The sequence below is a fragment of the Herpailurus yagouaroundi genome, unplaced genomic scaffold (genome assembly GCF_014898765.1).
Source record: "Herpailurus yagouaroundi ecotype Mexico unplaced genomic scaffold, PumYag 218, whole genome shotgun sequence".
NCBI lineage: Eukaryota > Metazoa > Chordata > Mammalia > Carnivora > Felidae > Herpailurus > Herpailurus yagouaroundi.
This window is the reverse complement of record NW_024412449.1, coordinates 2,483,673-2,506,192: the sequence shown is the minus strand read 5'-3', so window position 1 is coordinate 2,506,192 and position 22,520 is coordinate 2,483,673. Positions and strand designations below refer to the sequence as shown.

Sequence of the window (22,520 nt, the reverse complement as noted above, 5' to 3'; positions counted from 1 at the left end):
GTCCTGCTGCCCTGCCTACCCCCTGCCCCCAGCAGGGTTCCCAAGCTTCTGGACGGGGGAGCAGGTACCCTGCAGGGCCTGTTTATTCACGCCATCTCTCTAGACCCTCTTCTCCTCCCAGCAGATGAGCCAACCTCCCCCAAGAAGCCCAAGAGTGTTCTGGAGCCAGAGCCCAGTGATGTGGAAGGTGGAGCCATCTCTCTCCTGCCTTCTGAGTGGACCTCAGTGAGGATCAGCCCTGGGGAGGACGTAGTTGGACAAGACATGATGGCTGTGTGTGTGCTGGTCAACAGTGATGACAGCAGGTATGCTCAGGCTGCTGCAGGCTGGGGACAGAAGAGGGACTGGACAAGGAGGACAGCATTTAGAGGCTGGCCTTCTCTCCATTCACTGGCAGTGTGGCCTCTCTATACCTCTATGTGCTCATCCCTGGCACATCATAAGCACTGTTAAGTGTTAGCAGTTGCTATTTTCTCAGAGAAGGGACAGGCTCTGGCCCCACTGTCTTCTCTCCAAAAGGCAATTGTCATGATGGCTGCATCACGGGATGCCGAGTGGGTGTCACCGTCACAGTAAAATGTAAGATGGCAATGCATGGTGATGGGGAGGCTAGGCTGGGGACTGGAAGAGGCATGAGAAGTGAATCTCTGCTGCCCTAGAGGCGTATTTCTCAGAATGCCATCCTTCCCACCAATACCAGAACCACGCAGAGTGGTCGTTAGGAGTGCAGACTCCAGGCCTCCCCGGGATGCTGAATTCATTCAGGAGGTCAACCAGCAATATGTACTGATTGTTCATTATGTTCTAGACTCTGAGGGCATAGCAGTCACCAACATAAGACAAAGGCTTTGCTCTCACAGGGCTTTCTTTCAAATTGGGTAGACAGCCAGCAAACAAGCAAATAGTTAACAGGAAAAATATCTCATATGTTCCTGCTAGAAGGATAAAATAAGAATGTATGACAGAAAGTGACTTGTCAGCTACTTTAGAATAGGTGGCCAGAAAAGGTCTCTTCTATCAGTTATCTATTCTCACAATCATGCTGAGTAACGAAACACTCCAAAGGTTGGGGCGTCAAACAACCACTGTTTATTACACTTAGGATTTTGTGGGCTAGCAGGCTCAGCCCTGCAGTTCTTCTGGTCTCAGTGAGCTCCCTTGTGAATTTGGGCCAGCAGGGTCCCACTTGCTTCTGGAGCATGGCTAACTGTCAGCTGGGGTTCCAGGGGACTGTTGGCCATGGGTCTTTCCTCCTCCAACAGGCAGCCCAAGCTTATTCACATTGTCCCATGAGAAAGCAGAATGTGCAAAGTCTCTTGAGGTCTTGGCTACCCCTATCACATTAGAATGGCCACAGCAAGTCACAAGGCCAGCCAGGATTCAAGGGGTAGGGAAATTGGCTCCACCATTATGGGAGGAGCTACAAAGGTCCATTGAAAAAGGGTGTGGATCCAGGAGGGGGATGATTGCAACTGTTTTTTGCCAACAATCTACCACAGCCTCCATGAGGAGGTGACATTCAAGCTGAGAATTGTTGACAAGAAGGGACCACCATGTGAAGACTGAGAGAAGTGGCATCCAAGCAGTGGGACACTAGCACATAGACCTCTGGGTGAGTGTGGCCCAGTGTCTTCTGTTGTGGCTGGCATACAATGAGGGGGAGGAGAGTACGATACCCGAAAGTAAGGCAGGAGTAAGGTTTAGTAAGACAGGGCACGGAGTTCAAATTTTATTCTAGGTCTAATTGAAAGCCATTAGGTAACTCTTAAGTCAGAAAGAGACATCTTATTTCCAATATCCAAAGATCAGCAGGCCTTGGTATGGAAAATGCATGGAGCAGAGGTAGGTAGGAGCAGATGTAGGGAGGCCAGGTGGGAGCCTGTGGCTCCAGTAGGAGATGAGAAACTTGGGCCACAGTCAGGAGCAGAGGAGAAGATATGCTGATGGACTGAATGTGAGGGTAAGAGAGAGTTGAAGGGTGGCTCCCAGACTTTGATCTGAGGGACTGGATGAAAGGTGCCATTGTTTCTAGAGTAGCCTTGAGGAGGAGAAGATATCAGGGAAGATGCAGGTTTGTGGAGAAAAGAGTTCTGTTTTGGACCTGGTCGGGGAGTGGGGGGGTTGAGATGTCTATCAGAAGTCTTCATGCAGATGTCAAGCAAGCAGGAGAACAGAGAAGTGTCTGGGAGGCAGGGCTGAAGACCGTGATTTCGGGGCCAGTGGCATATGGAGCCTATGAAACCAAGGATGCCGATGAGTTACCTGTGGAGTAAGAATATCTTCTCACAGATAAAGAAGAGCTGAGCCTGGAGGAGAGCCCCAGGACATTTGAACAATCACTGGGCAAGCAGAGAAGGGGCTGGCAAAACCCACAGGAAGGAGAGAAACTAACGGAGGCTGCGTTGTGGAAGCTGAGAGGAGAAAGGAGAAGTTTCGAGAAGGAGGGGGTGGCTCACTGTTTCGGACCAGAATGGAGAATTGACCTCTGGATTTTCCAACAAGAGGATCAGAAACCTGATTGGAGTAGATGTGGGAGGGATGTGAGGAGAGAAAATGGATACTGCAGTGTAGATAACTATTCATGAGGTCTGGTGTCTTCTGACTCTTGAAAGGAAGATACATTTTAGTAAGTCCCACAGGTGATTGTGACACATGTCTGCATGAGAGCCACTGCCTTGGAGTGCCCTTGGTGATCACTGAGGTGAGAAGGAAGGTCCTGCCCCAGTTCTCACAGCCTTCTGGACCTCAATTAGACTGGACCATGTCCATCGTAAGAGGCAGAAACCCAACTCAGCCCAGCCTAATTAACAAAGCAAATACTTCGGTTCCTTTAACTGGGAAGTCCAAAGGTAGTTCTCTCTCCAGGCAAGGTTGGAACCAGAAACTCAAACAACCACTCTCCACTGCTGCCCCTCTTACAGCAGATTTACAACCATCCCCAGAGAGGCTGTATCCGCATGTGGAACTCTCAGCTGCTGAGGGCCTCAGCCCACATCCATCCGTCCATGCCCATGTACCAAGATCTCAAGGTAGACCTCCAATGGGTACGGTTCACTTTGCATTGCACCTCTGGGACTAATCTGTGAAGAGCACTGAGCTGCCATGACCGGCATGCTTGGGCACCAGGATGGTTGGAGAGTCCACCAGGGCACACAGATGGAGAAGGAGCAGCGCCCCAAGGGACACACACAGGCTGGACTTATATACATAAATACAAGTGGTCATTAAATTCACAGCCCTACAGGTTTGCGCCTCCCCCAAGCCCCGGGCGGGGGCGGGGATGGGGGGTAGGGACTGTGTTTTTGTTATCCCTGCTGCCTAAGGATACACTGCTTCTACTTTTCTGCCTCTTGAATTCCTGCCAGTCATTCAAGACCCAGAAAAATACTCTCCCTCCAACCCACTAGTCCTCTCTTTCCCCCATCAATTCCCACAGGACACAAGCAGCATTGAAATGCCTGAAGGTTTAGGCCCAGGTCCTAAATGATAAGCTCATCTTACCCCGGAGAGCCAAGGAATCCTGCTCAAGGATCCTGAACGTAGGAGGACCCACCTTCGTGCAAGCACATCGGCATATATTTGCTGGGCTTCGTCCTGCTTGGGTCCGTGCTTATATTTGTTGGCTAGGGCCCCAGAAAGTACCACAGCCAGGGCGGCTTAAACAACAGAGATAGTTCTGGACGCCGGAGATCCAAGATCAATGCGTTGGCAGGCTTGTTGGTTCCTTCCGAGAGCCGTGAGGGGGAATGGTCTGTTCCAGAGCCCTCTCCTCAGTTTGAGGACGGCTGGCTTCATGTGCACATGGTGTTTCCCATCTATGCCTGTGTCCAAATCTCTTCTTGAAGGACATCAGTCATAGTGGATGAGGGTCCACCCTAATGACCTCATTTGAACTCAATTGCCTCTTTATAGACCCTATATCTACATGCAGTCACATTCTGAGGCATGAGGGGTTAGGACTTCATATGAAGGTGGGACGGGGGGGGGGGGCGATAACCACGCCTGAGGTAACTACACCACTGTCTTCCCCCAGAGCCCCGTGGTCTGTTGGCCGCACTGATGGTCAGGACATGCTGTGGGCCTGGGGGGTGAACTATTGGGCCCTCCACTTACCCACTGTCTCCCCTTGTTCCTCCAGCTCTGAGGCAGAGCCAGACTGCAATGGCAGCGAGGCCTCCAGTGCAGAGCCCCATGAGGAAAGGCCCCGGCGGCCAGAGCCCCCACCCCTACCGCAGCCCCTCACCAGGCACAGCTCCCTGAGGGAGGCCCCGACCAGAGAAGTCTCTCCACACTGCCCTGAGGAGCCCCAAGCTGTGCAAGGTGAGCAGACAGCCCGCCTGGGTGGGAGCCAGGCTTGCTTGATCCTGGGGCACAGGGAGGGAGCAGAGACCCCCCCCCCCCGGCCTCTGTTTCCTCACGGAGAATGAGGGGCCAGTAGGCCCAGCCCTCAGGCTCAGAGGCAGTGAGGCCAGGGTATATGTGGGGGTGAGGGGACTGGACCCAGGCCCAGCCTCTTGCTCCATAAGAAGCTTTGGAATCTCAAGTGGGGTGTATGGCAGAGGGGCCTGACTGACTGGCTGCGGTGTGTCCCGGGCTGGCAGAGATAAGGGGGGCCCTGGCACCCTCTCGCCTGGAGAAGTCTCCTCTTTGATATCTCTTTAGGGCGTTCCATAGCCCCACTAGAGAAAGATGTGGCTCAGTGCATGGACCACAGCCATCTGGGTGGCACAGCTTCCCTGGGGCCCCCTGGGGGCGGCACAGGGCCATCAGCCGTGCTTGGGACACGTGGCATGCACTAAAACTTGACCTGCGCAGGAATAAATATACTCTCACTAAGTACCTGTTTGGTTTTCCCAAACATGGATGGCCCCATGGCATCCTCAGGACGACCCCGCTGGGGTCAGTAAGCTCACCATTTTACCTGTGAGCAAACACACTGTGTTTTCCCTAGGTCTCACGGCTGGTAATCGGTGTGGCTCCGTGCTGGGGCCCTCCGCACCCTAAAAAGTCGTTGCCTTTAGCAGCCCAGCTTGTGTTAATAAAGGTGGCCTTGAATTGGATGTTTTGATTCAGTCAACAGTAACTTGTGACCTCGGGGCTGGGAAGAAGCAGGCTCACAGAAACTTCCCACCTGAGGCACCAACAGCTTCACTGCCCTGGGAGAGCGGGTACTCAGCTTGTCCTGCACACCCCTCTGGTGGCCGAGAGCAGAACTTCCGCCTGAACTGAGAAACAATCTCCCAAGGCTTGGTTTCATAGGAAAACCCGAGCTGTGGCCAGCCTCCTGGAAGTTCTGGATTTACCCTCCCCTGTGAGCCTTTTTAAAAAGGGGCACATTGGGGCGCCCGGGTGGCTCAGTGGGTTAAGTGTCCAACTTCAGCTCAGGTCGTGATCTCTCAGTTTGTGAGTTCAAGCCCTGCGTCCGACTCCGGGCTGACAGCTCAGAACCTGGAGCCTGCTTCAGATTCTGTGTCTCCTTCTCTCTCTCTGCCCCTCCCCCACTTATGCTCGGTCTCTCTCTCTCTCTCTCTCCCTCTCTCTCTTCCCCCCCCCAAAATAAACATTTAAAAAAAACTTTTAAGTTTTTAAAAGTTTTTTTTAAATAAAATAAGACAAATTGTCATCAGGACATATTTGTTAAAAACCACTGTGGTGCCGTCCAAAAGGCTAAGCATATGCAGGGGACAGAGTGCTAGCTGTGCTGTGCCCAGCTGAGTGCAGACTGCCTCTGTCTGGTTATGTGTGGCCTCTGTCTCCTCTCCCTGGGCTCCGGCCTCCTCCTTTATAGACATGAAGCCTGCCTGCCTTTCATCCCCTCCCTCCATTTTCTCCTCTCTCCTCAGTTGCCAGGGGATTTTAGGCAAGTTATAAAAAAGACATAATACAAAATTACATGTCACTCTCTATAAAAGATAAATCCCCAAGGTCAAGGTTAACAAAACCAGTTTAGGAGTTAGAGACTCCAGCGAGGCAGGCTGTAGTCCTAAACGGTTGCTCTAGTGGGATCATGAATTTGATTCTGAGTTTTCTGGCAGCCAGAGTTTGAAAGGAAACACAATTATTATTCATAATAATATTCATAATTCAAAACAATGTATTGGCTTGTAGCACGTTTCAGATCTGGTACCACTTTTCCTAGTGCTTCACTCTGTAGAAATTGTCCAGCTCATGTTATTTATTTTTTTTTCAATGTTTATTTATTTTTGGGACAGAGAGAGAGCATGAACAGGGGAGGGGCAGAGAGAGAGGGAGACACAGAATCGGAAACAGGCTCCAGGCTCTGAGCCGTCAGCCCAGAGCAGGGCTCAAACCCACAGACCACGAGATCGTCACCTGGCTGAAGTCGGACGCTTAACCGACTGCGCCACCCAGGCGCCCCCAGCTCATGTTAAATAGATGGCATCGAGGGATTCAGGAGTCCCTGTCTTGAGCGAGGCTGTCTCGTGCAACAGCCCTGGCTGGCAGGTGAGGGCATGGTGGCAAAACATGGCTCAGCAGGAACACTTCTTCCAAGGGGACAGGGCTGCATCAAGTCAACAAGGCAGTGTGGCCAACGCATTTTGTTTCTGACAGTCTAGTTTGATTCCAGAATGAAATACAGAGTAGACAGAGAAGTGGATAGACGGCATGACGTCCAGGCAATCTTTTATTGATTTCGCCTCCATGCATCATGTTTTTGATCGTTGCTAGGCAGACCACATTGTAAGGTTAAGGTCTCTGGTACCATCGAAGTGTGGTGTTTTGTGTTGCTAGTTATGGTGAGTCTGTTATTTTGCGAGATAATGTAGGGTTGTTATGTTGTGCATGTTAATGGAGCTTCATGAATCACAATGTTCCCTTGGATAAATGGCTCAGAGCTGAGCTGAGGGAATGCCAAACAAAGCCGAGATACTGCTTTAAGAAGACTCCTGGTTTGCACACCTATGCCCATCCGGCGTTATGTACAATTGCTAAAGGGGGAAATGCCCCCAAATTCAACAACAGGTGACCAGATAAACAAAGTGTGTGATATTCATATAATGGAATGTTACTCAGTGTTAAAAAGGAATGAAATTCTGACACGCTGCCACATGGATGAACCTAAGCCAGACTCAAAAGGACAAACATTGTATGATTCCACTTCTACGAGGTCCCTAGAATAGCCAGATTCATAGAGAAAGCAGAATAGTGATGACTGAAGGGGGTGGGGCGGATAGGAGTGTGGGGAGTGACAGCTTAATGAGTGTCAGTTTGGGATGTAGAAAAAGTTCTGGAAATGGATGGTGACGATGGTTACACACTGTGAATGTCCCTAAGGCCCCTGAGCTGTAGACTTTAAAATGGTTAAAGTGGTAACTTTATGTTACATATATTTTACCACAATTTAGAGGAAGACTTCTGGGACTACCTTGGCTCATCAAGGAACCTATTGTATCTTCAAAGTTCTTCAGCATAGAGCCTGACCAAGATGATGGCCTGATATAGAATTTAAGCCTGGGTGGCTCAGTCGGTTAAGCATCTGACTTCAGCTCAGGTCATGATCTTGCGGTTCGTGAGTTCGAGCGCCGCGTCGGGCTCGGTGCTGATAGCTCAGAGCCTGGAGCCTGCTTCAGATTCTGTGTGTGTGTGTGTGTCTCTCTCTGCCCCTCCCTGTTCATGTTCTGCCTCTCTCTCTCAAAAATAAATAATAAAACATTAAAAAAAATGTAAGCCCTGTGTTATCGAGGTTCAGTGGAAAATGTGCAGTAACGTTCCCCTAAGACACCTAGTTCAGTGGTTCTTAAAAATCTTGTTTGAAAGGCAGATACCTAGGTCACCACCTTCAAGAGATTCAGATTCAGTGGATCTCAGTGAATCAAGAGATTCAGATTCAGTGGAGTAGAGCCAAGTGTCTGCATTTTGTGTAAGTGCCCCAGCTGCTTCCATGCAGGAGGGCCATGACCTACACGTTGGGGAATCACAGAGGAGCAGCTCGAGAGAGCCTGTCTGCATAAGTGTGTTGTAAAATGCACACCTAGACAATTAAATGAATCAATCAAGTGTATTAGGTTTTGGGCATGAGCTAATTGGAACTGGGGAGGGGGGCAGACTGCCCCAAATTATTCTGGCTTAGAAAAGTTGGTATTTATCCATTTTTTTCTGACAATAATTTGACGACAGGATGGCCCAGCGACCTATGGAAGATACTACTCGTTTGTAACAATAAAATGATATCATTCACACCATATGACAAAATACTTACCCTTATTCCTTTTGTAGCAACTCAGGCACTAAGATCTCCAAAAGTGCTCCCTTAAAATAAATATAAATAAAATATAAACTGGGGGCGCCTGGGTGGCTCAGTCGGTTAAGCGTCTGACTCTGCCTCTGGTCATGATCTCACCGTTTGTGAGTTCGAGCCCCGAATCAGCCTCTGCTGTCAGTGAAGAGCCTGCTTCCGATCCTGTCTCCCTCTCTGTCTGCCTCTCTCTCTCCCTCTCTCCCTCCCTCTCAAAAATAAAACATTAAAAAAATAATAAAAAATAAAATATAAGCTGAAAAGAAGGGAACCAGGCTTGCTTTGTGCTGCTCAAAACGACTGGATCAAACCATTGCCACCCGCCCTGCTGTTCCTGCTGTGGCAAAATAGGTGTGCATGTGGTAGAGAAACCAGAGCTGCTCTCACCAAAGCCTGGAAGCTGCAGAAAGTTCTACCTCTTCTCCCCCTTCCCTCCCAGAGCCTCCCAAACCCTTTGGGAGTGTGTGCACGTGTGTCCTGTAAACACCAGGGATGGAAAAATCGCTTGTGAATTGTAGCTACTTCTAGTAAGTTCCATTCCACAAAGAGAAAAGCCGAGGAGAAGCAACAAGAGCTTTAAGCAGTCTTCTGCGTTTCTTGAGAAATTTCGCCACTCGGTGATTGAAAGGACAGCGCAGGTCAGCGGGACGTGGTTGCCCTGGAGTCCTGCTCGCCCCTGACGCGCACTGTCCGGCCTGGCCAACCCCGACCTGCGCCTGCGGGAGGAGCGGGCCAGATCTGTAGGATGTGAGATGCGGAGGCCACTCGCTGCACCTGTCCACACGGCAGGGCTTGATATGACAGCAGGCCTATGGGACAGGGAAGCTACTGGAGAGAACGGGCTCAAATTGTCTCCAGGTGGAGTCAGGGAAGGAGGGGAGCCAGGGGTCTAAGGAGCTGGAGGATCTTGTCCCCAGGAAAAGAAGCCCCGGAAGTGGCTGCCGCCAGCACCTCGCAGCCCGGCTGACGAGCACCGACACCCAGCTCTGAGCCCTGGCAGGACGTGGGACTTAGGCCTTCCTCCCGAGATGGGGGCAGGGCGGAGGGAGACAGAGAGCTGGGCTTTGGCTCCAAACCTTCCCTATGCCATTCTCCCACACGTACATCACTCTCGGAGCGTCCTTTCCTTCCGTGCCACCCAGTCCCACCAGGGTGTGCATTCGGGTGTACGTGTGGCACCCCATTCTACGTCTCCAGTATGAAGGTCCCACCACAGGGACCCGGAGCCTGAGGCCAAATCTGAGGGCCCAGTGTAGGAAGGGGGTACATCTGCATTTCTCACACCCTAAATGGCCAAGACCATGGGATGTCTTGGGATGTTCGTATTGCTCGGCTAATTCTCAAGACCCAGCTGGGTGGAGGGTCTCGAGTACACAGTCCACAGAATCCTGGTTCCCAAGGAGTCTGGAAGGCTCTGGAAGGGAAGGGGGAGAGGAGGTAGAACACCCCGCAGCTTCCAGGCAGGCTTCAATGAGCGCAACTCTGGTTTCTTTACTACATAAATGGGACATTGATGTGAGACACCAGCTTTGAAGAACTGCTCTGTTAACAAGCAAGCGTGTGCGCAAATGCATGTATGTACACGGGCATGCATGTGTGCACACAAACAGGTACACACGTATGTTAATTACGGGTGACTTAGAATGATGGCTCATAATCTGAGGCATTTTCTGAATGATGGCAGTACCTGTCGCATAGCAGGGTCGCAATACATATTCGATGAATGACTGAATGAAAAGCTGGAGGTGTGCGTCGTAGGGGCGGGGAGATATGGTCTGAGAAAGGTAGGTTATAATTATTGGTCTACAAAATGTGCCACAAGAGAAAAACCCTGTGGTTATTCTGCGAGTTTAACAGTCTCTCCCTCCCTCCCCATCTCCCCTGCCCCTTTCTTTTTTCCACCACAGCTCTGCTCCGGGCCAATAGCTTCCAGTCTGTAACTCCCAACAAATACCAGAGCTGCAGAAGAAAATTCCAGTCCAGTGAGTCATGAGCTCTCTGGGAGTGGGTGGGGAGGGACAGGGGCAGTGTCCTCTGGTTCATTCTCAGGGGCAGCTGTTCTCATTCCATGCGTGTCCTCTCTGACCTGGGCTCCTGGATGCGAGCAGCAAGGAAAGAAATAGTAGTTTGGCTTTGTTTCCACTGCTGACTCGGGGAAGCATTTTCCAAGGATTTGGGACCTTCCCTGCCTCTTCAGCTCCTCAGTCTGGAAGCATGGAGCCTTACAGCTCTACGGTTGCACCTGGAAGGGGTCTTAGCAATCACTGGCTCCAAGATTTTTGAAACATGAGTGGGGAAACTGAGGCCCAGAGCCTCTATGTGTTTTCATTCCAGGCACTGGAGTTCGACTGGGGGCATCAGCCGAATGATCTCATGCAGTCATGGGCAAAGCAGTGAAGGAAGCCACACCCACACCCACTCACATACCCGCCCGCCCAGGCACACACACCTGCTGCTTCATCTGAGCAGGCTTTGACCCCAGCGTCCCAGAGAAGAGAGAGCAGGGCTGGGTGAGGGCCAAGGGCTGCCGCGGATGCATTAGACTCCCACGAGGGGGCGCACTAACCACACGCACGGTTGCACAGCATCCTGGGGCTGGCCACATTCTCTGTGCTGCTCTGCAGCCCTTAAGGAGCAGGCATGCATTCCCTCCCCGGTCCTGAGAGAGGGACAGGGACTCTCAGTCCATTTCCAAGTCCACCTTTGGCCTCCCCCTGCTCCCACACTCCCTCCTGGGCCTTGCTCTGGAAGAGGTGGACCCAGGAAAGCCTTGGGTTAGACAGGGGTTTCTAAAAAGAACCATTGTTGAAGTTGGAACAGAGCACTAGTTAGTTGGCTCCTTCCTTGTGAGTCAGTCCTGACTCCTGGCCCATGAGTCATTCTCCCAGCAGCCCTCAGACTCGAGCCCCCCCCCCCCCACCTTCCTTGGGTCAGGCTGGGATAATGGGTGCCTCTGGAGCTGGACCACAGCTGCACACCTGCAGGCCATTTCACCTGGGGGCACCCTGAAATGGCTCTTGAATCATCTTGCAGTCCCAGGCAGTGAGGGCCACGAGAATAGGGAATGTTTACTGAAGGCCTGGGTCACTTCATTTCCTCAGCCTCCTAGCCCCTCCCCAAATCACAAGAATTCTGCTTCCACCGGTGGGTCCATTTGGGTAGGTGCCATCCAGTGCTTCCAGCTGACTTTAAGGAGTGCCACGAGCACAAGGGGCTCTGCCCTGCTTTTAAGAAGTTCTCGGTCTGGGCTGTGAGCAGTGAGTCTGGGGGCCCCTCCCCCAGCAGGTTAGAGGGTGCTGGAGAAGGCATGGGAGAGAGAGGACTGCTAACCAGAAGCATGGTTTCTGGGATGCACCTGACGACCTCCATGTGTCTTTAGTTTTCCTAGGTGTTAGTTCTCGGGCCTCTGAGGGCCGGCCTTGAGTTGGGATCGTATCTGTGGGCCTGGCCCAGAGGAGGCACTCAGTCCTAGCTTGCTGAATTTTGAAAGAGAAAATGAGTGAACAAACATATGAACCAAGGAACGAGCCTCCTGCCCCTAGAGGGCGCTCTGAGACCTCAGGAGATTTGAGCATTGCCTAAACACCAAATTCTGGGAAGCTGCACCCTGGAATCCCAGTCTTTGTAAAAATCCTCACGGTCATCTTTTTCGTCCTCTTCATTTTGCCCAAGAGGAAACCCCAGTGGGCAACACTGGTCCTGTAGTAGTGAGCAGAACCTGGGGCACCATCTCCTCGGTCCACTCACTGCCCTGTCAAGGCTGGTTCTGGCCCCAGCCCCAGGTGGGAGGACAGAGGGAGCTGTCACCCTCCCCCAGCTGACCATAGTCACCAGAATGGCCTCTAGAATCGAAGGGAAAGGTCACTGCTGGAGGGCCCAGCAAAGAGACAGCTGAGCCAGAGGAGGCTTGGAGGGCTGTAATCCGGGCCCTGGTCTGCTTATCAACCCCTTTGCATGATGGGACCAGAAGGGCCAGCAGCACCCGGGACTGAGGCCCTGGCAGAGGGCACAGCAGCCTGGCTGGACCATGCCAAGCCTTCAAGGAAAACAAGAAAGAACCCACAGAGAAGGATCTGAGGTGGTGAGTTAGGAATCCCTGGGCTTACAAGTTAGAGAACTCTTGGCCATAGTTGGGGTCCATAGCCCCCTCTGGAACAGGTCAGCAGTTCAGCAGTGACTTTATTGGGCACAACTCATGTACATGGGCAGAAGAGAAGGATTCGAGTTAATATTTAGCTCGCGTGCAGCATTTACTTGGCATCCTACACCGGGCACCACTTTTTACCCCACTTTATCCCCTCAGCCTCCCCATGAAGCAATGCTAGACTTCCCGTCTTTCACATGAGGAAAGTGAGAGTCTAAGTAACTTGCTCAGTGTCAGGCAGCTGGTGTGGGTGTAAAGGAGGCGGGCTTCCAGGCTCCCCTTTTGCCATCCTCTGAGGGAACCCCAAAACCTCAGCCACCTCAGGCAGGTGAGATTTCCTGTCACCTCTCAGCTTACCTCTGGTCTTCCCCTCCCAGGTGGCAGCTTGACGGGCAGGCGTCCCTTCAAGCCCTGCCCAAGTTGTCCTGAAGTGGGTGCGTGAGGAACGTGAGTGCAAAGAGGCCTCGCTGGCAGGGGTGGGGGCAGGGGTTAAAGAAAGGAGAGAGGGAGCAGCCTCCGGGTCACGACCTTGCGAACCCCAAGGCTTTCCTGTCAAGTTTGGTTCCCTAGGTGTCCCTGGCACTGTGTCAGAAGGTTCCAGAGAGCTCCTCACGGGAACAGAGAGTCAGTCTGTTGAGCTGAGGGGACTTTGAGACAAGCTCAGGAGTTTGATTTGGGAGGTAGCTGAGGGAAGAGAATGAGGGGGCAAGGGAGAGGAGGAGAAGGAATTTGGCAGGAATTTGGCAAGCCGAGGACAGGAAGCAAGGCAACAACTGACTCACAGCGTTTGCCTTTTTAGGCTCGAAACATCTCGTTGTGGGCCGCAACGGGGGCTGAGGGTTTGGGTGACAAGCTGGCCAGCCGCCTCCCCCGCATCGGCTCCTGGCAGCCCGGGGCCTTCTCCCAGCAGCCCCTTCCTGCCGCCCTCGGATCTGTTCCCCTGAGTTCTCCTCTCCCTCAGAAGCATGCTGGAGGGCTTCGCTTTGGAAGCCTGCTGAACTTGTGTGTGTAGTGACTGTCGTGTCAGAGCCCAGGACTGGGATACGCACTCTGACACACATTTGTGTACAAGGAAAGCAGGACAGAATCCTGAAGAACCCCCCCCCCCCCCCGGCCCCGTGTAGTTCCCCCATGCGGATGGGTCTGGAAAGAACTCTTCTGGGGGTGGGGCTTGGGTTTGGCCTGGCCTGTGTGGGCTCCAGAGCAGGAGTGTCTCACCCAATGCTATGGGGAAACTGAGGCCAGGGGGTTGTATTGAGTTAGGAAGTGAGCTAACATCTGAAGGCTGGACACCTCGGAGGGAAATAGGAAGGGGTCAGCTGAGCAGCCAGAAGCAGGGAATCTGACATGAGTGGTTGAGAGACGTTGGTCCTGGGAGGTCTCTGGGGGATAGATTTCTATGTGCTGGAAGGGTTCACAGGAGAGCTGCCTGGGCTGAAGGGTCAGACACAGAGTGGACAAATATGAAAGGGAGCATGGCATTTTCTGAATCCCTCTCAGGACATATTATTGGTGTGGTCCCATGTGGAAGCAAAGCCCTCGAGATTTTAGATTTAAGGTTACCAGAGGGCATATTTGTGCACACATACACACGTGTGTGCACTCGGGAGAGGGAGAGATGGATCTTATAGGCTACAACTGTCACAATTCTGCCGTTACCAGACTCATTGACTCCTTGATCCCCAGGGTCCTGGCCACACTCCTTTCTCATGTTTGTCTGAGCACATACACTGCATCTCGTTTGTTCCCTGACCAACAGGAACTTGGCATGAACCCCACTCTATATGCTTCAAATGATTTGATACTCATTATAACCTCCCTCCCTAGTGTTCTCTCAAAATCTCAAACTAACCATCCTGAGAGCCCCTTGGTGCCCATGTGAGAAGGAAGAGCCTGATTCATTAGCAGTGACTACCTAACCTGTCCGTGCCCACAGCTAATGGCCAGGCATCTTGTGGGAAGAGGCCTCAGACGGTTTATTGACCAAGTGAGTTAACGCAGTCCAGATGCCAACCACAATGGCTTTGGGGGAAACTTCAGAGGTAGCCGTCCATTTCCAAGAAACGCCCTGGAGATATCTCAGGAACATTCTCATGGGAGTGAGAAGTGCAATGGTTCTTAGACTTTTCGTCCTAGGACCTCCTCTCCCCCACAGGCTGTCATTCCTGCACCCATTCCTCCAAGGTCAAATTCTGGGCACTGGAGTCTCGGAATCAGTCTCCAGCACCTTCCACCCTCTGGCTGTGTTTATCGAGTTGGAGCTTCTCTTCAAACCTCCACCTTTTCATGATAAAATAACGTAAAAAACATCTCTGTAATGGAGAGTATGTTCTTTCCTTGGCAGGTTCGACACCGGTGAGCAACAGAAGAACCATGTCACCTTCAGAGGAAGCTGCCCCTCTTTCTTCTTCCTCATTGTTTTCTTCTTCATCTTCTCCTCCATCTTTGTCTTCGGGCGGTGTCCCAGGGAATGTCCTGGATGTCTTCTCCCCACCTCAGGTAAATGCCCCTTGGGGCCCTGCCCCGGTGTTAGGAAGGTGAGCTGCCTGTGCCCCTCCTACCCCCGCCCTTAACTCTGGATTCTTAGCAGTCTGAGGTCCCCCAAGTGCAAAGCCAGGGCCGAGAAATGCCCACCCAGGCCTTTTTCACTTGTCCCTTCATGAAAGCTCATCCATCCTGCTCCTTCTCAGCCAGCCCCAGGGCACAGCCACTCACTCAGCAGACTCTGTGGGGCATGGACTCTGGGCAGGACTGTGGCATGCAGAGATGCTAGGACATCTGCTCTGCCCTTGAGGGCCTGGCAGAGAACGTTGAGGAGCTCACAGCTGATGGATGGCAGACACAGAACTGAGGCTGCCTTTGACAGCAGCTGAGCCTCTTGGAGGTCCATCCCTCTTGAACAGAAAAGGACATCACTGAGATACTCAAGTTTGAACTGTATCCTTCAGTATGAGTTTATCAAGCCTCTGTTACCTGCCAGACCCTGGTCTGGGCTCTGGGAAGTAGAGTGCACAAGACAAATCAAGGTACGTGCTCTTGTCAAGCCCCTGTCCCATGACCTGCCCTTAGGCACCAGAGCTTTTAGCAGGGCACAGCCACTTCTAGAATGTCCCTATGTTCTTCCTTTGCCAAGGGGCCAAGTCCCTGTTCGCTACAAATGGCTACTTTCTCAGTGGTGCAAGGCATGGGTCACTTCTAGAAGGGTCAGTGGAAAGTCCCAACGGCCATCTTTCTGCCACCACAGCTCCAGCCCAGAAGGGTAACTGTCTCTCCTTCGCTTAATAGTCTCCAAGGAAGAAGCCTTGGCCTCTCGGTTGTTGGAGGAACACACCTATCTACGGGTGGAATGTTCCCTTAGTAGGAACCGTGGCTAAGTTCACCTTGGGGCATCTGGTCTGGCCACACATAGAGGCCAGGCCAGCTCTACCTGGCTGGCTGGCCGGCCCAGGAGCTGGTCAGTGCAGTCACCTTCCATTCTGGCTTCCGACCCACCTAATCCAGCTCCCAGCAAAGCCTTTGATCACTGCTGATACAGGGCTCCGGGCAGATCCCAGCAGGTCCCAAGGCAGCCACTTAGAATGAAGAGTGGCCCTTTGAAATCATCCTAGGCAGAATTCTTTTTTACTTTGGGGTTTGGAGATCTGAAGCGAGGCAGGGAGGGGGACATGGGCTGAGAAATGCCTCCCCATAAAAATAAATGCTGGGAATCCCTAAATACCCATTGATTTTGCCCATCTCCTCTAGGTGATAGATTACAACCTGCCCTCGCAGGTCTCAAGAGGTCACTTCAGCCCTTCTACCCCAATCTTTCTGAGGCGCGCCAGAGCCCAGGCAGCACCCAAGGACATGCACCTGTATCTGCCTCATGACCAAGTGCTGGAGCGGGCGGAGTACTGCATGGTGAGGCCCCAGACACCCAGCCCTGCAGAGATGGCTTCTGATGGGTGTCAGGAAACAGAGTCCCTTCTTGGGGATGCCAGAAGCATCCACAGAGGCCCACACCGCGCTGGAGGGAAGGACAGGTGCTTGCCAGACCAAGAGCTATCCCCCGGGGCTGGAGAGGACCCAGGAGAAAGGAAAACAGAATCCGGAAGGAGAGAGGAGGGTGGGTCACAGCTGACAGAGGGGAAGAGGCTGGGCTTGAAGAAGTTAGTCCTCACCCCGGAGCAGAAGACAAAGCTGCTGGACTGGAATGACTCCCTCCCTGAGAGCGTGAGCCTGGAAGCTGGAGCACAACCTGCCCAGAAAAGTGCTGACAGTGGTCGACGAGGCCATGTGCTGAAACCAGTCAGCCCCTTGCTGCTCCCCTGGACAGCGCGAGAGACCCCACCAGCCCAGGGAAAGGCTCAGGAGAAGACGGGGACCCCAGCTGAACGGGCTCCAGGGGAGCCAAGCGTCCCTCCACCCAAGTCCCCACTTCGGCTCATAGCAAACGCCATCCGAAGGTCCCTGGAGCCCATCCTCCCCAACTCCACCAAGCCAGAATCAAAGCCCTTGCCCCCCACCCAGCCACACTCCTGCACTCCCTCGTTCAGCCTTCGAAAAACCAGCTCCGGTAAAGACTGCAGCCAGCAGTCCCCAGGGAGAGACATGGCACGCAGGACCTCAGCCTTCTTCTCCTGGGGCTCCCCACCCGCCAGGGCTGCCCAGCCTCCGCACCCTCGCCTTCCTGACCCTGCCCTCCGTACCCACAGTTTGCCCAACCGGCCATCCAAGGTGTTTCCTGCATTAGTGTCCCCATCCTGCCACAAGATGGAAGATGTCCCCACACTCCTTGAGAAAGTGAGTTTGCAGGAGACCTTCCCCGATGCTTCCAGGGTTCCAAAGAGGAAGATCTCACTCTTCTCCTCACTCAGACTCAAAGACAAATCTTTTGAGAGTTTCTTCCGAGAATCCAAACAAAGAAAGGACCTCCAGGACCTCTTTAGCATCCGCAGGGGCAAAGGGGAGCCCGTGGACAGTGCCCAGCCCCTGGAGAAGCTGGCACAGCCTTTCACTAGCACCTGCCTGGAGCAGAGGGTCCATCCTTCTCCAGACAAAGATGCAAGTAAGTGGCTCTTTCCTAACAAAAGTCTGCAGTTCGTGCTGGGCAGTTAACCATTCTTACTGGACTAACAACGGGCATCTTTCCCTTTCTTTTGCTTCCCAAATTAAATTCTGACAAAAGTAGGAAAACTTGAATTTGAAAAACATGAAAAATTGGGGGAGAAATTGAATTTGAAATTACCTTACAGAAAGTTTTGAAAGAGACAAAGAATCGACCATAATCTCACCACTTTCTCACTCATTATCCATGTATGGCAACTTTTACTAAGTTTTACCCCCAAAATTGTATTTTTCATTTTTTTAAGTTTATTTATTCATTTTGAGAGAGAGAGAGAGAGAGAGAGAGAGAGAGAGAGAGAGATTGAGAGAGAGAGAATGTACGCATGAGCAGGGGAGAGGGGCAGAGGGAGAGAATCTTAAACAGGCTCCATGCTCAGCACAGCCCAATGCGGGGCCCAATCCCATGAACTGTGAGATCATGACCCGAGCCTAAATCAAGAGTCAGATGCCCAGGTGCCACCCAGGTGCCCCCAAATTGTATTTTTTTAATCAACAATATAGCATAACTATTATGACAGTCACACATAGTCTACATAAATGTGATTTAATGGCAGTAGAATGTTATTAACACTAGTGGATATGTTACTTCATTAAATAAATTATTTTTATCTAGAAAATAATAAAACTTTTTTCAATTTTTAGATGTTTATTTATTTTTGAGAGGGAGAGAGAGACAGAGTGTGAGCAGGGGAAGGGCAGAGAGAGGGAAACACAGAATCTGAAGCAGGCTCCGGGCTCTGAGCTGTCAGCACAGAGCCCGACGCGGAGCTCGAACTCATGAACCATGAGATCGTGACCTGAGCCGAAGTCAGACCCTTAACCAACTGAGCCCTATAGGTGTCCCCAAACTGTTTATTGTTTAAATTATGCCTATGAATATATTTATATTTTATATATGTGGTATTGAACGAACATTTTTTATGCATATAGGTTTTTCTTTCCTTTGAATTATTTTTTTAGGATAGGTTCCAAGAAATGAGATTACTGGATTAAAGATGCAATTTTTTTTTTCTTAATTTACACTAACATTGTTTCTTAATGGTATGGCTAAAGGATACATGGGGCCTCTCTGTGTTATTTCTTACAACTGCATGTTGTCAGTTTCAATTAAACCGAGAGAAAGGTAACAGTTTATATCCCACCACTAATGTATGAAGTACCTTTTCCGCTATACCGTCATCTGTATTGAGTCTCATATTTTAAAAATATTGCTGTTTTACTAGTCAAAATATGGTGCCTCTTTTAAACTTAGGTTTTTTATTACTATTTAAAAACAGTTATATATGTGGTTAACAATGGAAACCTAGGCTTTTTATATTTAAATCTGATTATAATTTTTAAATGATTGAATTAATTAATAAATTGGAAGAATCTGACAATGTGAAAATATATTTTTTAGAAAGTAACATATATTCTCTGTCCCGCTCCTCCTTGCCAAAGTTTTGGTATGTATCTTTAGAGACAGTTGAAACACATGATTTATTTTTTTTTTAATTGTTGATATTTGGTTGATGGCTTTAAATAAACTGTGATTCTCCTGTCCCTATTCTTGAGCAACTTTGTTTTTATTTACTTTTTTTTAACTTTTATTTTGGAACTTTAGTTTTCAAGCAAAAAATTAATTTCCTTCTTTGGTGCCTTAATCAGAAAGCTGTACAGATTAACAAGAGACTTTATTTTCAGCCAAGCTCAGGATAGGCACAAACAGGCTGGAGTTTAATTATACCCTTTATATCATATCGTAAACTTTAATGTGTTGTGCACTTTTTCATAGATAGTACATTCGTGTAGTTTAAAATAAAAGGGTATAAAATGCACAAAATAAATAGTCCTATCTCCCTTCCCTGTCCCTGAGCCATCCAGGTCCTATCCTTGATGACAGATGTTATCATCAACCTCTTAGGCATTCTTGCAGACAGAATTCATGCATATAAGAGTAATTTTATAAATAACAATATTTGTTTCTTTTTTTACGTTAAGGTAGTATGCTAGTGTATCGTACACACTTTGTATTATGCTTTTAATTTTATTTTAGAGATCACTGCATGTGGGCACATAAAGACCTTTCTCCTTTGTTTTATAGCTGCACAGGATCTCTGCACAGGTGTAGATGTGGATTTAGGTAGCCAGGCCCCCAGGATGGAAAGTCAATTGCAGATCTTTTGCTACTGCAAACAGTGCTGTTGTAATTAACTGAGAACTTAGGCCATTTGGCATATGTGGAGTAGTAGAGGTAGAAATACTGGAACGACAGATATGTGAATCAGGGATTTTAATCGAGATTGCCAAATCCGCCATCAAAATGGTGCCGGTTGAGCAAAATATGAACGTGGCGTTTCGACGCTTGCACTAACCAATGGGATATCCGATTTTTTTTTTCATCTTTACCAATGTGATAGGTGACTGAGTACCTTTTCAATTTAAAAAGTCATTTATATTTCCTTTTCTATGACCTATTATCTCTTCTATCCAGTTTTCTGTTGTACTGTTGGTATTTTTCTTAATGATGTGAAGGGACTCTATTAAAAGGGAAATTTAGCCCTTTTGTTGTGACAGGAATTACAAATATTTTTTTCCAGCCTCTTGTTTGTTTATGGTGGATTTTGTCACATAAAAGTTTTATTTTTATATCGTTGTTATAAGCAGTTTTTCATTTTATGGCTCCTAGCCTTTATATAATAGTTCAGAAAGCACTTCTTCCAAGTTTTAGAAAAGAATTTTCTTACAGTATCTTTTAGGTTTTCTTGTTTGTTTTTAATTTTTTACATTTCAATATTTATATCAAGAAACAATCCTAATATAAAATGTGAGGTGTGGATCCAGCCCTGTTTTGGTTTCGTTTTGTCTTAAGCTGTCTCCCTGGTTATTCTAAAATAATTTCGTGACTAATCCATCTTTTCTCTTATGTGAAATGACGTATTTGTCATGTATCAAATTCCTGTACTTGGATGGATCTCCCTATGTGTCAGTACCACACTGTTTTAATTATTTTGCTTTATATATTTATGCCCTTTTAAATTTATGTATGTACTGTCAGATAGGAACAGTATTCCATGATTGATCCTGTCTTTCAAAATTTCCTGGCTCTTCTTCCTTGTTTGATATTCTATCTGAACTTAGCCTCAGCTTGTGTATGTACAAAAAAAGATCCTATGAGTGTTTTCATGGCATTAAGTTTACAAAGTAAGTTGGCAAGAATTCACAACCTTATGGTATAAATTGCCTTTCCATTTGCTCTCTGTTTTATGACACCGCCCCCAGAATATTTCAAACCTTACATCAGACAGGTCTTGCATATTTATTAAGTTTATTATAATGTATTCGTTTTTATTATTGCTAGTGTAAATAAGATCTTTTGATATATCTTTCTCCTATTGTTTGTATTGAAATGTATTGTTTGTATTGTTTCTATTGAAATGTATTGACTTCCGTATAAATACTTTTTGCCCATCCATTGTGCTGCCTTCTACTTGCTTGTGAAAGCTTTCCCGTGGCTTCTCCCGGGTCCTCCCTGAATATGCAATCCCAACATCTGTAAATAATGATAATTTTACCTCTTGTTTGCAAGACGCATACCTCTAATTTATTTTGTTTCCTTAGTCTCTTTGGTTTCTAGAATCTCCAGAACAGTATTAACTAAAAGTGGTGATAATGGTTTCCTTGTGACATTCCTAACCTTAATGAGAATGCACCTCGTTAAGGAGAATGTTTTCCCATCTAAGCATGATGCTTGCTTCTGGGTTGACTGGGATATATTTAAACACTTCAAGGAAATTGCCATCTAACCCTACTTTACTGAAAGTATCTTAAATCGTGCATGGTTGTTGAATTTTATCAAATGATGCTCGGCACCCTTCAAGCTAATTGTATGATTTTATTTTCTCCATAGTTTGATTAATACTATGAATTATGTAATAGATTCACTGATATTGAACCATCCTTCTATTGCTAAAATGAATACCACTTGGTCATGACATCTTATTATTTTAATATAACTGTTCTGTTCGTTAGTATTTTATTTAAGATTTTTGCATTAAATTCATTCAGAAGATTGGTCTTTACTTCATTTATTTCACATTTAGATGACTTTTGTATATGCTGATTACAATAAGTGGGGGCCAGTGTGTTTTCCTGATTTATTTATCACGGAGAGATCTTTCATTTACATTCACTGAGAAATGGTATGACTTCCTTGGCTTGGAACAGAATGAGAAGGTAGAGAATGGAATTAGGTTAAGGCTGACCAGCCTTAGAAATAGTGCCTGGGCCCATCTCATGGAAGAGTTTGTCTCTCTCTCAGGTGTTCTCAGGTCAATATCCTAAGAATGCAAAGATTTTCCCTACCCTATGAGATTAGGCTCAGATTAGTTTCCTTTTACTACTTTTAAAATTTATTTATTTCTTAATAAAGGAATTTATTATTCCTTTCATTTCCCTGTCCAGCCCACCAATCACACACATACACACTGACATTTGCTCTCTCCACAGTTAACCTGTGGGTACGCTCCCATGCAATGGAGAAAAAGAACCGTATCATAACTGAAAATGAGAAACTTTCGAAACGTATTCAAATGGACATACCTCAAACTTACGATCACTTGAATAAATCGGCTGAAATTTAATTTTTCTCTTTTCCACAAAACTTTCTGGGTTCATTGATAGTATACATAAACTTCTCAGGGCCCTTGAATTACTTAGGGGCATAAACTGATTTCAAGCACTTCCCAGTGCCGATTTTATACAAACAATTTTGAATGCGAGGTATCATTCTCGAATATAATTAAAGCACCCCGAGAACCTCCTTTTTCTTTTTGCATTAAATCTTTATTGTAGTATAAAATATACACATTAAAGTACACAACTAATGAATTTTTGCAAAGTGCACATTTGCTTAAATACGCCTGAGATTAAGATCTAGAAAATCACCAGCACTCAGAAGCCTCAGTCATGCTTCTTCCCACATACATGTGACACCCAACAAAAGTGCTTACCATCTGACTTCCATCATCTCGG

At 48.6% G+C, this 22,520-nt stretch overlaps 1 protein-coding gene across 11 annotated transcripts in view; it reads left to right on the top strand.

The window, feature by feature from the left end:
• The window catches only part of MICAL2 (microtubule associated monooxygenase, calponin and LIM domain containing 2), a 224,413-nt gene that overhangs the window by 154,938 nt on the left and 46,955 nt on the right, over nucleotides 1–22,520 (top strand). For 10 of the 11 annotated variants that reach the window (XM_040456850.1, XM_040456854.1, XM_040456852.1 and 7 more), the window contains 5 exons: nucleotides 122–305; nucleotides 4,139–4,320; nucleotides 10,165–10,239; nucleotides 14,746–14,900; nucleotides 16,146–17,448. In XM_040456850.1, the coding sequence (XP_040312784.1) occupies nucleotides 122–305; nucleotides 4,139–4,320; nucleotides 10,165–10,239; nucleotides 14,746–14,900; nucleotides 16,146–17,448 (1,899 nt within the window). The remainder of the gene's footprint in view (nucleotides 1–121; nucleotides 306–4,138; nucleotides 4,321–10,164; nucleotides 10,240–14,745; nucleotides 14,901–16,145; nucleotides 17,449–22,520) is intronic. The other variant, XM_040456846.1, reaches the window with a different exon arrangement.